General features: G+C 38.5%; 1 protein-coding gene across 2 annotated transcripts in view; it reads left to right on the forward strand.

Annotated features, from left to right (window-relative positions):
• The window catches only part of grik2 (glutamate receptor, ionotropic, kainate 2), a 92,809-nt gene that overhangs the window by 16,246 nt on the left and 60,651 nt on the right, over window positions 1-15,912 (forward strand). For both annotated transcript variants that reach the window (XM_049729899.1, XM_049729900.1), the window contains exons 3-4: window positions 13,445-13,612; window positions 14,825-15,082. In XM_049729899.1, coding sequence (XP_049585856.1) covers window positions 13,445-13,612; window positions 14,825-15,082 — 426 coding nt within the window. The remainder of the gene's footprint in view (window positions 1-13,444; window positions 13,613-14,824; window positions 15,083-15,912) is intronic.

Below are 15,912 nucleotides of genomic sequence, written 5' to 3' on the forward strand. Positions count from 1 at the left end.
CATTACTTGAGAGTTGGATGCTTTTGTAATAATAATTAATAATAAAAATAAGTAGCTGGTTCCCCCATCTCTCGTGCCCTATTTCAGTAAAGATATATTGCTGCTAATTAAGGAGGATATGGTTTCGGGGAGACGTTTTAGCATGCACCTAAAATGTAGCCACAACCTTTTCAGGTGAACTTAATTTGACCTTTTTTAAAACTAGTTATACAGGTAGGGATCAGTTTGAAAGGAAAACAACACGAGTGAATTTGTGAATGGATAATTATGTAAAGTGGGGGGAGAGTTCACTGTACATTGGAACTTCCAACAGTGTTGCTATCTGGCCACGCCGACATCTTTACTGCCCACTATGCAGGTGGTCTCAACTCTCAACCATTCGGATATGTGGTTGGGAATTGATACCAGGACTTTTGTTATTTAAAAAGCAAGGGGGTAATCGCCCTGCAGCAACGTCACTGGCTCCATGTCCAAAAGTGTATCCAATATGAAACAGTCATCTTCAGTTTCAAGGCCATCTGTAGCTTCACCCTGCCATATCTTCTCCTCGATGTCTCAGATCCTCGTGCTTACTCCACCTCATTAGCCGCTGTCTACCACAGGGGGCTGAGCCTTTAGCTGCTTTGGCCCATCTTTGGAACTCATTACTTTCTAACATCCGTAATAGAGTCATTAACCCTCTCCATATTCAGACTCAAAACACACCTATTCTGGACTTCCTACTCACTCTCACCTCAACCATTTAAATTGTACCTTAACCCACCATTACCTATACGATTTGCTATTTTAATTGATGTTATGCACAAAAATTACTTGCACTGTCTCAACATTTATGAGCAAAATGCTATGTAATCACTTATGTGCCTGTATTACAATTTTATTTTTCTGATTATTTATGATATTAGTTTATTTTATTGTTGGTTAGGGAGTTGAAGCTGGGTCTCTGTATTTTAAGAAGCCATTTAAAATGCATTGTAAAAAAGTAACACCGTACCGTGCATGAAATCTATTTTCCTTTACCACATTTTACAATTTGGCCATGTCTATGATCAAATATAGCACAGTTCCCAAATCTAAAGGTAACTTATGTTCCTCATGACATTACTTTCTGAGATTACATTCTTAACCATCTTCGATCTCCTCTTTCACCACATGCTGCTTGTCTTTTATCTGTCAGAAAGTAAAACGTTCTCTCTATCAAGTGACGGGACTGTTCAACTCTAAGAAGTGAAGCTGTCTCGTCTTAGCAGTGTCATAAACTCCTTTGTTGAATATTTTTAACTCAGCTATTTATAATCTTTCCTCTGTCCTACATACTGTATGCCTTTAACTGCTCCACTAGGAGGTTTTTGTCATTGACAAAAAGGAATTGTATCTTGCTCTGTTTCTGTCTACGTTTGACGAGGTCAGAAAACAAAGCACAAATGGGACTTGCCATAAAGATAATTCAATTCCGATGATTCAAATGTTAAATGAAAATAAGATATTTTGATGGATAAGATTTGGTCAAAGGTGATGAGTATGTGTTGTGTTCAAGGGTGATGTGTGTGTGTGTGTGTATGAGATAAAAATTGCTATGGAAAAATGATGATAAGACTTATGACCCTGGCTTTAATTGAGATAAGATGGTACCATTCTAATTATTCTTCATGTTTGAATGCCGTATCTAGTACTGGCTGAAACAAACAGTTTTTCTTTGACGCGCCTCATTGTCAGGTGTGATTCTGCCAATGCCACAATAAAAAGACAAGGGAAAGAGTGAGAAGGAGGAGGAAGAATAATAAAAGCATTGAGAGCGAGTGCCTGATCGGGCTTTTGCCGCTGGCATGGCTGCTTTGAAGCACCTCATCCTCTGGTGTGATTCTGCCAATATCACGAAGAAAAAAAAAGGGGTGGGGGGGAGAAGGGGGAAAAAAGAAAGCATTGACACTGACCGGTCTTTCGCCATTGGCGAGGTTGCCTCTTTTATCTGTCCACTACCACTAACAGTCAATAACAAATCTATCATGGCTGTAGTTCCATTTGCGATTAGATGACCTACTATGTATAGGTAAAACTTTTGCCTACACACAAAGCAGCCTTCTATCTCGAATATTTGGTTGTGGTCAAAAAAATTATATTATCTTGGTGCGTTTACAGTCAGCAATCACAATTTATTTTCTCAGTTGGGTACATGCCACTCACATCTATTGTAAGGGCGCAATCAGCAGAATGACTGCACCATTTGCAAAATTACTCCAAGACATACCAAAATGTCTCTGAACGACATGAGTCTTATCACCAAAGTAAAGCATTGACGTTGAATCTCTTCATCCAGGGGAAATAGACATACATACACTCATAAGGAGTACAATACAGTAAATATAATACAAACATATTGACAGTATTTTGTCATGACAAAAAATCTGACTTTTTTGCCTTGTTACAAAACATAACAACTAGGTGAGAAAGTGTTTCTGTGAATAACAGAGGATAAGTTTCACCCCCGAAATATCCGCAAATATGTGAATTTGCGAATGCCAAACGGCCCTTTTGTAATCTTTATCGTCAACATCACAATACTGTGTGAAAAGAAAAACACAAAAAGCAGTTTTTCAAACATTGTGTTTTTGGGTAAAGCATTTTTATGTGACGCCTTTAATGGGTTTTTCATTTGCCGCTGAATGCAAGTCTAGTCTAGCTAATTCAGGTCAGGTAGCTCAGTGCTTTTGGCAATATCTGGAAAGATAATGGAAAAAAAAAATCATAATGACAGCTTGTGTAAATGTAACATTAGGCTTTCTCAACAGAACACCGCAGTTTCACCTGCACTGGTCTTAACCCTCGCTTTTCCTGTTTCACATCGTTTCATGATGCTTTTCAGACCAAACCACTGATTGTATCACAACTTATCATGATGAAAACTGACGACCTGTGACTGTATTGCATAATTATGTATTATATTATCAAAGAGACAATATGTTTGTATAAACAATGAACATCAAATATTAATGTTATGCCCAATTTTTTTTTTAAATTAATTTTTATTTGAGGATCTGGCCCCTAAAGTGAATGAAGTCCGGTAAAATTTTAGTTCCTCTTTTGGTGTTGCTTGTACGTGTGTATGTGTGTGTTGGCTCGTTGACCTGGCACAGCTGAGTCACATGACGGGTGGCATAACATCAAAAGATAAGGGGGAGGTGGAGCAAAAATGTGTTTGCTCTGTTCTCTGACCACCCAGTGTGGCACTTAAGTTGCTGGTAATGAGTAGCGACAAACAGTCAGTTCTCTATTTTAAAAATCTAATCAAGTGCATACAAGCGAGGTACAATAACTCAAATACTACCGTATTTTCTGGACTATAAGGCAATGAATGGCCCATTTTAAAACGTTGTCTCTATATAAGGCGCACCGGACTATAAGGCGCACCATTAATGCATCATGTCAGATTTTTAATCCAAATCAAGTCATTCTCCATTTTATCTTTTTTTATTTCAACTTCAGACGCAACAAATTACTTTATAATCACAAAATAATGATCCATAGTCTTTTTGATTCATGATTCATAGTCTTCAGCGGGCCACTTATGATCGATTTCATGACACAATGCTTCGGTCCAGTTTAAATTTAGGAATTTGGTCCATATATAAGGCGCACTGGACTATAGGGCGCACTGTTGTTTTTTTGAGAAAATTTTAGGTTTTTAGGTGCGCCTTATAGTCCGGAAAATTCGGTAATCTGATGACACTGATATCAAACAATATCATTGGTATTGATATTAGTGATATTTGGATCGATCTGCACACCGATATTGGTCAATGTTAGGGGCGAAGGGGATTAAAGGCCACTGTGGTACTGAAAGTGCTGTCAGCGAGTGGATTATGGAGGAAAATGTCAGATGGCTTGTGGTGCTTTCTTTGTGTTCACTCACTATTCAGCCAGTGGGCCCATCTCGGTGTTCCCCATCTCTTCATTGTCAAACTGCTCCTGCTCTCTCTCAGTAAACTCCCTTGCATGTACCTGCGGCTCCAAGAAGCTGCGGCATTGTGTGCCTTTAGGCTTCACTGGCCTGATTACACTACCCGTGGATACTCTCACCACATTCTTTTCACATTCAGGCAGCCGAAGCAGCAATGTCTCACAGAGAAAGTGAGAATTACCCCCTCCATAGTTCTACTTCCATCATTGCAATGCTTCCCCAATGGGTTTATGCCATTTTGCACATGATCTGTTTGGAAAGAGTAGGTGCACAAGTGTTAATTTGCCTAGCGGGGGAAACGTGTGTCTGCACACACCGTGTTGCTTGTAGACAAGTGTGTGAATGCAAGCGGAGGCGGCTGCAGAGTGGTGGGTCTGCGTAGGAGTAATGGAAAGCAATGGTGATTGTGTGGAGTGTGTGGGGGATTGTTTTGGACTTCAGCAGGTGGAGTTGTTGGTGGCTTATGTGGGTGGATCTGAAGGACCTGGTCTGGGCCACATTCAATCTTGCGGCAGAATTGCATTTAGTGTCTACAAGCCAGTTTAACAAGGGGAGTGAATAACATTTTAGGGTGTGGCGTTGTTATATTGTTCTAACAAAAACACATTGGTCATTCTACAGTTGCTGCAATGTAGGCATGACAAGAAATCCAAGGAATGACAAAATATCACATGTGTAAAGAATACTGAATGAGGTGCAACATGATGAATGCAATATTTTTGATTCACCATATATTCAGCTATTTCAAATGGTCAGAAACATTTTAATAGATCAGGAACTAAGCATGAAGGGTACTCACCCACACCACAAAACTGTAGACTGGTTTGTAAAGAATAAACATTCTGCCATTTTTAATACGAGAGTAACTAGTAATTTTAGACAAGAGCCTTAATTCTCTGAGACACATTCCTCCAACTTGGTTTTCCATTTTAGTGCATAAATTAGATTTAATTTTTTTTAATTACATGCCCATGATTATACAACATCCACAGCATTCCAGACAAGAAAACCTCGTTATGACTAATTCAGTAAATACTCCCACAAAAAGACAATTAAAAAAAATAAAAAAAAAACTCATTCACAAACACTCACTGCAAGATTTTGTACTTGCGTGACAGCTTTCATGTGTCGGCTAACAGCAGTCACGAATACAGGCACCCCCAACAGCGGAATCATTTGCACCAAATGCATGGTGATGTTTAAAACAAATAAACTACATTATGCATAAAGCAAAAGCAATCACCCACTTTTGAAAGCTTTTATGAATATTTATAAACTGTTGCTGCACATTTTTAGTGAGTCACATCTTTCTCACTGTTACAACATAACCGATGCTTTTAATGGTTTGCCTTAACATCAAAGGATAACCTTTGAATGCTGATTAAAATTGCATAATTGTCTTTTGGGTGCATCAACTGGGAGCCTGACCGTGTATCTGTGAGTGAGTGTGTCTTTGTTGGAAAGAAGCCTGGAGGCATAAAGTCTGTGATACCTTCTCTTTCCCCGAAGCTTTGATTGTTCGGGTTCGTTAAAGGCAAAGTGTCCAATGTTCTCATGGCTTTAAGGACAACATGATTTCGTAGCAGGCAGATGAAAAGAGAACGGTAACTCATTTGTCCATCCATGAGGATTTTTCCCTTTAAGGGCTGCATCACAATCACTCCAAATGAAACCATTATCTCAACATTTCTGCCTTTGGCGTTTCCCTCCTCCAATTTTACTCCTACTTTGACACACACGCACAGTCACACAATATCCTCATTGCTCCCCTGAATGCTTCCCTTTTCCTCTGTTTTGCAGTGCTGTATTTTAGAGCTGTTAGAGACAGGATGAAAGATGGATGGTGACAGCAGAGACATGGTGGATTGTTGGAAATTGAGTATAGCGTTGAGCTGCAGGAGATCTGGATAGGAATGTTTTTTGGGGACTGGAAGTGACTACTAATTCATTCAGGAGAAGTTGGGATTTGCTTGTAATGAAAGATGCCTTAAAGTAGCCTAAGGAAAACTTTTGTCACTGTGATTCAGTCTGAAATTCCTCTTACCATGGTGATGATAACAGGTAAGCTCAGTGGCCTAGTAGTAGAGTGTCCGCCCTGAGACTGGAAGGTTGTGGGTTCAAAACCCCGGCCGGGTCATACCAAAGACTATAAAAATGGGACCCATTGCCTCCCTGCTTGGCACTCAGCATTAAGGGTTGGAATTGGGGGGTTAGATCACCAAATGATTCCCGAGCGCGGCACCGCTGCTGCTCACTGCTCCCCTCTCCCCCAGGGGATGGATTAAAATCACATGGGGATGGGTTAAATGCAGAGGACAAATTTCACCACACCCAGATGTGTGTGTGACGATGATCATTGGGACTTTAACTTTTGGGGGACTTTAACTTTACAGTAGTAGCTCATTCTGTAAAGACGAGCTGTGGAGTTAGAGGACAGCGGTTCAGGCTACAGACAAGATTGTGAAAAAAAATGGCAACCAGTTGAGAGATGCTGGTCTGTTTGCTGGTGCCCTCGAGCAAGGCATCGTCACCACAGATCCATCACTTTGAATCTCTCCATACATGCCTGCATGTATGTGATCTGGTTCTAGTATGGTATGTAACAAAAAAGTACACGTCAGTGTGTGAGCCTAATTTCCCCTTGATTCTTCATAATTATGAGAAATTCAAGTTCCAAATAATGGGTCCATTGGTTCATATAAATAGATGAACAGATAAAAAGCACAGACAGTAGGGGATGTAAACAAAAAAGAAAGAAATATTGCTTAGGACAGTTTCACTCATAAAACAGAAAAGTGATTGCTGAGTGTAAGATAATGTAAGAAAAGGCTTCCTTAGCAAGTAGAATTATATTACTTTACACATTTAAATCATTGGTAGCAGAATGGCTCAAATAGTTCTGCAGTGGGACCATTTTGTGAGAAATTTGAAATTAAATGCATTCAATTATATACTGACAAGTATTATGCATTCTAGATTGACTGAAGGTGATTTGCAGCTGAAACTTTTGTAAAAAAACAAAACAAAACACCTTTTCAAATCAATAAATTGCTCACACACGTCCGCAAAGAGTAATAAAAGCAGGCAGAACGTCTGGATTCAAGTATTATACTGTGCATACAAGCATGTCTATTGCTTTTATTGATGGACTCTCTTCCTTGAATATACTTGCAGTATGACCTTGAGAGCAGTAAATGAAGCAGCTGAAAAGAGATTTATTTCATCTACAGTTACCAGCAACCAATGCGCTGAACATTTTGATCTTTTATGTTTGTGTACAATTTTCTTTTCTCGCTGTTTTCACAACAGTGTATTTAAAAAAACAAGAACAAAAGTAATATAATTGGTCTTCACTGTGAATGGCAAATGCTTAATTTTTCCTATTCCTCCATTCTTAGCTAGTTTATACAACAACTACATTGTCTGTAAATCACAGGAAAAAAAACTGAATGCAGCACAAGATGATAAATTTGTGAAAGCTAATCCAAAAGCAAAATTTTATTCAGCTCCTTTATTGCTACGGCATTGTAAAATAACTGTTGTGGTAAATTATTACAAGGTAAGAGTTTGTGGTAAATTATTACTATATATACTACATGCACAGGGTTACTGGGTATCTGTATGAATGGATGAATTTATAGGCATTCAGAATCAGTTGCCCAAAACTGCGTCACATTACAGCAGGGAACATTTCAAATGAAAACTGGAGAGGACAGCAGGATGAAAATGGGGGCTTATAAAGTCCAAGACTCCTGTGACCTGCAAAGCCTTTATTCAGGGTAGTAAAGATTCACTATTGATCCCATTACCGCTGTGAGACTTTACAGACGGCTCTGCTTCATAGCCGTCAGGAACAATATAACTTAATTAAACTGAATAATGGATGGAGAAAGAAGGTTGTGTTTGTGTAAAAGGGTGATCATTTGCTCCTATGTTCTCATTTCATAAACCAATTAACCATTAATCTTATCAGTAGCATGGCTGATCCCTTAAATGGACCATGATTATGTCACATTGCCGAGGTCATGTTGTTGTAGCAGCAGAATATCACCTCTGAATGTGTGCGCCCGACCCTTCATTTTCCTCATTTTCAACCATTACTTAAGATAATATCACACACTTGCCTCAGTCAGAAAATCAATATGCCTCTGCTCAGTTCCAAACCAAAGCTACGCATTTTAGATAAAGGGCGCAAACAGAGATTTTTGTCATGATAATATTTTATTTGTAAGCAAACTGTATTTTCGCAGAGTGAAGAGAAATGACTCTCAATAAGGTTGCAGACCTTTGCAATATGGGATCAATTATATTGTGTTTATTGCAGGATGATGGCAGTGGGAAAATCTAGCTTTGAATTAATAGTCGTAGGAACCTAAAAAAAAAGCACTTTGTGCTGTGGTGTTCTATAAATCTGCAAACCATGATGATGGGCAATCAAACAACCCCGCTCCCCTTCTCACTCCAATGGCATTCACCTGATGTCCAACCAATGATGGGGTTATCAGCCACAGGGTTCCAAAAGAAAGGTGATGGACCTAAGCATAGTGAGAAACACCTAAAAAATTGGCAAAGTCTGAAAACTGTCAGTTAGGGACCACCTCAACCTTAGCAAGATCGAATATAAACTGTTCCTGAGATACATAAGATATAGCCACGCTAACAGAAGCACTGAATAAAGACTTTTCTACTTTAACATTCAAACGGTTAAAAAGACATGTATGAGTTCTAACGGTCTTTGCAGAATAAGTCTGTCAATCAGAGCAGCAAGCTGATGTGCCTGGGGAAAAAAATAAAATAAAAAAATAAACAAGGACAAAACGGTTATGCATATCCCTGAGTATGTTGTTTACGAGAGGTTAAAAAACAACAGGGCATCAGTCAGTAATATCACCAAATACTTAGAATAACGACCTGGGGAATTGAAATACTGTTTTCCATTCAACGCTTCACAAATGCGGGTCAGACAGTAAGAGATCCTCAAATCAAGCATGCTGAAAAAAGTGCGCTGACTGAAGAGTTTAAAAGATAGTCTTCATGAAGGGGGGGGGGGGGGGGGCAGTAATCACAATGAGACCTCAAAAGTCAATGCAGGGCCAAGTTGTCTTGTCTTTTTTTCTTTTTTTTAAACTAGAGAACAATGGCTGGCTATCAATCAGTCTTCTCTCTAGGGAATAGGCAGGAGAGTGTCAGGAGGGAGGTTGATAGCACAGTTGGTTCAAAGCAATGTCAACAATCTAATAATTATTTTTTCGTATAATTTGGCACCATTAAAGCAGCGTTATGATTGACAAATCAGGAATTAAGTTATGCATTAATAATAAAAAAAGGAAAACACGTTGGTAACACCTTTAGTTGCAATGAAGTTACGGCAATCTGGATGGTACACACAAACACGCCCTCCACAACCACGAGACGGCTTAAGCATGGGTTGAAATGGAACTAAAAGAATTATCAAAAATGAAAAATTATCTGTCTTGTTTACCAATGTTGACATTCAGAAATGCTAATTGGTACTATAAGCTTGAACGCTTCCAACGTTGAAACTTGCCATTTAGTGACTCTTTGTAAACAAAATACAGAGTAGGACTTTTTTTTTTCTAGCTAATTAGAGAATGAATCCTAACATACCCTTGATGTACTGTTTTGTTTTTAGTACTTCCCCATATAATGTATGGTACATTGATATAATCACAAAATTCAGCTTGTTGTATGTTTTTGTATTTGCGAGAATTATACTGAAGCGTTGGTAAACTTGTATAATCCATTTTTTCTTGCCGTTTGTGCTCTCACTTCTCCATTAGTGTATTGTAATGATAGATAAACTTTTGTTTGTTATATACAAACAATCTAACTACCATTAAATTAAATCAAATAATAAAGTACAAAGATTTTAATTGGAAGAAAAGGAAGCGAATTATCACATTTTTGACAATTATTGGCTCATTAGATGTAGTTATTAGTTGTAAACATGTTTTCCTACTTGTTCAACATGAAAAGCAATGCAATAACTGGACCCAAAATTCATGAACTGTAATTAATGCTCCAACAAAACTAAAATGTCTTCAACATGACCTAATGGGTTGTGTGTTACTTGAATCCCGGATCACACATTGGGTGCATCAAAGTGGATATTTCTATCTCGGACTAGGCTGTTATTGATCTGTATAGACTACAGTACAGCAAGTGTGAGTTGGCCTTCTGCCACCCAAGAAACTGTTCCATCCCGCTGTGCAATGCCCATTGACATTTCCAGATGCGAGTAGTTCACAGAGGCGGTGAGTGAGGAAAGAGGGTGACATTCTGTGCCTTTGTGACAAGGCTGAGAAGCACTGACATTTGTGGAAGTGCTGAGTGGATTTGCTCCCAAGATCCTCCATAATGAGAAATAAAGGGAAATTACTCATTACCTACTTATATTTGTAGCAATAATCGGTACTCGCGGTACGTCAGATGAAATAGAAGCAGAAATGGATGAATAGAGAGCGAGAATGTAGTATGAAAGACAGATGAATAAATACAACAGCCGAGCTGCAATTCTCGAGTGGCTCACTTTGTAGAAGCAGCTTCAGTCTTTTCCCTCTAAATCTCCATCAACTGCTACACAAAGCTCCCTGAAGCATACAGCCTTCTGCTGTTGATCTTGCATGAAAAGGTACAAACTCTTCTGCACAAACAGACCATTAAAAAATAATGGCACTGCTCTTCCAAACAATTACGCCATGTGCAAGATTTGAACAGACTTAAAGAGACACTCCATACTTCCTCTCTACATCTCATGGGTGATGGGGAGGAAAAAACAACAACAACAAAACATCAATCAACAATGAAAACACACCAGATAATGCAGTGGAAATTGTAAGTAAAATTGTTCCAAGATTTCCTTGATAAACTGATGCTGCAAATGCTGTTGAAAGTTGAAAGCTTTGGAACCAGCTCTCACAACTTTAAACCTCCTGCATCCTCTTATTTGCATCAAACGGATACCCTGTTATAGCAAGGAAATGGATGACTCATTAAAATTCAAGGAATGCCTTATCGTGGATGCAATCTTTCAATGGTTATTTAATATCAGGGTAATTATTCATACTCACAAATGCCCGTTCAGTTTGCAATTTCAAGGTGAGTGATATGAATGGGGCTTGTAGTTATTGTACAGCCTGGCACAGTTGCTGCAGCTGCAAAATGTCATCATAAAGCAGACTGTTTGCTTACTCTGGAGACACACAAGCGCTTGTCATCTATATACTATATGTATATAAAAAAATTAAAAATAACATAAAATTATATACATGTATACATAGTATATGCACATTGTTTATAAACATCACGCATACTGTTTGTTCTGGGTACGGGTTAACAAAAACTAACTAATAAATTCATAGACCATCAGCACTGAATCGTACTGGGCTGGGCAGCTTCGTTTGATGAGGAGAAGAGATGGTCTGTGAGCAAACAATGTGTCTAAAATGAGAGCAGAGGAATTCAAAAGGCACAGCTTTCCTATTACAGTGCATAGACTTTAGCTGATACTTATTCATTCCTCCAAACTCATTATGGTATGCAAAATAGAGTCATCCCATGACATGAATACAAATTAAAATAGAGGTACAGTGTTGCTCTTCTGTGGTACATTTATTTAAATGTTGGCTTTAAACTGCAGAGAGCAAACCTTAAGAAAATGGGGATTTAGAGGTCAATAGGTTGAAATCATCTCTAAGAAGCACAGTGCAGATTCTACAGGTACTTTCTATATGGATGATATCAAGGCAGTGAAAAGTTTTTGTTGAAGCCTGAGCTCCTGTTGACTGACATCAAGTCAGCAGGGCAAGGCCAAGGGTTAACCCAAACAAAACACTTCAATCCCTCACTGATGCTCTCGACAGCTCCCTATGGTCTCAATTGATTGAATCACAGGTCAGTCAGAGTACATTGATCTAAAAACCCAAGCACACCACCCCCAACTCCTCAGGCCTTATCTTTGTCAATTCATTTGCTGCTGGCTGCCAGGAGTATTCACTGGAGGGCTGTAGCTGTGGGGGTCCATGAGTTAAACACACTTTTCCATTCCATGTGCCTTACGCTGATCCCATTATTATTCGCTTTTCTATTGATTTAGTGAAAGACTATGTTAAATTCCACTGGAATACTCCAATGCAGTACATTTTACCTGGCTAAGTATTGTTTTGGGACCAGGCTGTAGTATTCCATTGTAAGCCCCCCTAAACAAGCTATTATTGTTTTAAAGAGAAGCTTCGAGGACAAAGTCTCAGTATTTCACACAACGCATGTCCATGATGTGTGTGATTTAATCTGTGCATCTGTATGTTTGAACATTAAAAAAACATTCATATATTATAAATATAGAATGGCAAAAGATCTTTAAATTTTTTATTAATATTGTCAACTTTTTTTTTAAATTCAAGTGATCGATTATAAAAATGGATAATGCTGAAAGCAAGTTCGGTAGGGAATGATTAACACTTTTTATGACAGTGAACTCTCGTGATGCCTTATGAATCTTATGATAGTCCCAAGCAATTAAAAAAAAGAAAAAAAAGACCCGTTAATAGGTAGGTGATTGATAGCATTTGTGCCTCCATTTAATCATCCATAATATATACTAATTACTAAGTAAGTTAGTAGTTATGCCTACATATTTAATGCATTTTCTAAGATTGCAATAAATCCACCTTTCATACAGAGTATAATGTTGGTGTTTTTAATGTAATGGTTGCTTTCAAGTCGCTTATTTTGAATTGATTTATCCGTACAAGTGGTTGCGGTGTTCTCCCAAATTTCCCAAACCATCAACACTAATTTGCAGAACCTATACGGGAGTCTCCACCCCTTTTTCACCTGTGGTCAAAAGAACACGCAATGCATTAATCGCTAATGGCATCTTGCCCTTGAGCCTACTATATAACGTTATTAGCACCCAACACAATCAATACCCAGAGGCAGTACACAGAGTAACAAGGGATTTCAATCATGTAGACTTAAAAGCGGTGTTACCCAGATTCCAGCAGCATATAAAGTGTGCTGGATAAAGTCTGCTCAAACATTAATAACAGGCATGTAAGTCTGTTCTCAACAACCTTTCCTTGACACTCAGCACTGGCTCCCCACAACGATGTGTGTGTACTATACACACTTCCTTAAATGTACACCCTTACACACATGACTACACACTCATGCACCCAAGCGTGTCCATTGTGAAGTTTGCTGATGACACTGCACTGATCAAGCTTGTGTCCATCTTTGCTTGCACAGACCTGCTTCTAGGCCATTAATATACATATTATCTGTCCTTTTTACAATCATATAGCAGCAAAATGATTTTGAAAGTGTTTTGTAGCAATTGTTTAGTTGGTACCATTTTCATATGCTTAATCAGACTTATGTATTACTCTCCATACACTTAGCATTACGTGAATGTTCCATGCTGCCAACGATGTCTGACTAAAAAATATCTTATGTCTTTGACAGGAGGGATATTTGAGTCTGTCGAAAGTGGCCCATCGGGTGCTGAGGAGCTCGCCTTTAAATTTGCTTTGAATACAATCAACAGAAATCGAACTCTACTGCCAAACACCACTCTTACCTATGACATCCAAAGGATAAACATCTATGACAGCTTTGAGGCTTCCAGAAAAGGTATTTCGTGATTTCTATTATAGATGTACCGTATTTTCTGGACTATAAGGCGCACCGCACTATAAGGCGCACCTTCAATGAATGGCCCATTTTAAAACTTCAGACACAACAAATTACTTTATAATCACAAAATAATGATCCATAGTCTTTTTGATTCATGATTCATAGTCTTCAGCGGGCCACTTATGATTGATTTCATGACACAATGTTTCGGGCCAGTTTAAATTTAGGAATTTGGTCCATATATAAGGCGCACTGGACTGTTGGCTTTTGAGAAATTTTAGGTTTTTAGGTGCGCCTTATAGTCCGGAAAATCCGGTACAGTATGTATGTACGCATGTGTGTATGTACGTACGTATGTACCTACATAATATGTACCAAGACACCTTATGAGCTTCACTTGCTTAGGTTGTTACATTTTAAAACACACCATGGGGACATGGCTGAGTACTTCAAAGACAAGTGGCTTGAATTGATTGTTTCCAGGTAATGACTCAGCAGCAGTAATTCAGTGTCCCCAGAGCTGGTCAATAAAGAGGCATAATCTATCTGCTTTGCATGTACATCAAGTGGGCAATTTAATCATCTTATTAACCATATATTATATTAATTGTACTAAGTTCATTTTGTTTTTCCTCGACGACACATTATCAGTAGGGTAAAACTAACCTGTCTCACGACGTTCTAAGCCCAGCTCACGTTATTAATTATGTCAATTATAATATTTCTGAGTGACTGAAATAATGTTATTAGACAAGTTTTAGGAGGTACTATGTTTTGCAGCTGCTTGTCTTGAGTGCCACAGTAATAAAGAAGGACTCAATGAATTAGTTTTCCAGAGGTCATTACAAGAGATGAAGTTTGAGTTAACTTGCATGTAAACGGAAACCATCTCTTCAAGCGGTCTTGGTCTGTTTGTTTGGTACACACAGGGGATTTGATAATGTTGTTTACACAAATGAACCAGAGCAATCCCATTAGCGTTTGTTTTGACCAGACCAAGCATGACGAGCACAAGTAGCACCTCAGCTACATCAACACTGAGTTACACAGCTACTATAAAACACTTTTACTTTTCCTAATTTTGCATTGAATTTAAATCATAACTATTCTAATACAGCTTGGTGTTTGTCCATATGTACTTCTATAATGTGCATCCTTATTTTGAGTGGCTTGGTATTCTCATGAGTGTATTTCTCCCCATTGCGCCAGCTTGTGACCAGCTTTCGCTTGGTGTGGCAGCTATATTTGGTCCTTCGCACAGTTCCTCAGCCAATGCTGTCCAGTCCATCTGTAATGCTCTAGGGGTGCCTCACATCCAAACCAAGTGGAAGCACCAGGTTTCAGACAACAAGGACACCTTTTACGTCAGCCTCTATCCAGACTTCTCATCCCTGAGCAGAGCAATCCTGGACTTGGTCCACTTCTTCAAATGGAGAACAGTCACAGTTGTTTATGATGACAGCACAGGTGAGCCTTCCTTTCTTTGTAAAAATACGTTATTGCTCAAGCCACCTTATAGTATATTCATCTTCAGTGGTAATTAATTTTGATGAAGCTTATGTTTGAAGAATGTCTGATAAGGGTTTATCCTTTTATTTGATATTTACTTGCCTGCATACTCTACAGTACTGTGTACAGTACAGTCTAAGGCAGTGGTTCTCAACTGTCATGACCCCCCGGCCTTGCATTTTCCTACTGCCGCCACGTAACAACCCGCTTTTGTAGTAATTAAGAAAAATACAGAACATTTTCTATCTTGGCAAATTACCTCTGAAAGCACATTTATTATAATTACTTAAAGGAAAGGCAGGACATTTTCAATCCATGTGCTTTACATAATGGTAGAGCTTTTAAAAGTATTTACGAACTAAAGAATCAAAGGTGTTTAAAAATATTGTATTTTAATTTAGTTATTCTTATTTTTTGGTAAATTACAAAGGGAAACATATCACTCTCTGAAGTAGAGTCACAAACAAGCCAAGTAGGCAATGTTCATGAACAGAAACATATGTCAGGGTCAAAGTTGGATGCCAGCCTGAGGAGAAGCTGCCAGACTTTCTTGAACTCTATCCAACACACTGAGTATTGCCTAGATCAGAGTACTAAAAGAAGGTTCTTTAATACATTCATTTGGTTATTAAAGAGAAACATTGAATTGGCCCAAAAAACTCAAACATTCCCCGGAACTGAAATTCAAACCCAGCTCAAGTATGAGGCAAATGTACCAAACATTAGACCACTTTGTGACCATCTGTGAATCAAACATAAGATATATTTTTCCTTTTCTAATGCAGATA

This window comes from Syngnathus scovelli, chromosome 9, assembly GCF_024217435.2.
Source record: "Syngnathus scovelli strain Florida chromosome 9, RoL_Ssco_1.2, whole genome shotgun sequence".
In the NCBI taxonomy this organism is placed as follows: domain Eukaryota; kingdom Metazoa; phylum Chordata; class Actinopteri; order Syngnathiformes; family Syngnathidae; genus Syngnathus; species Syngnathus scovelli.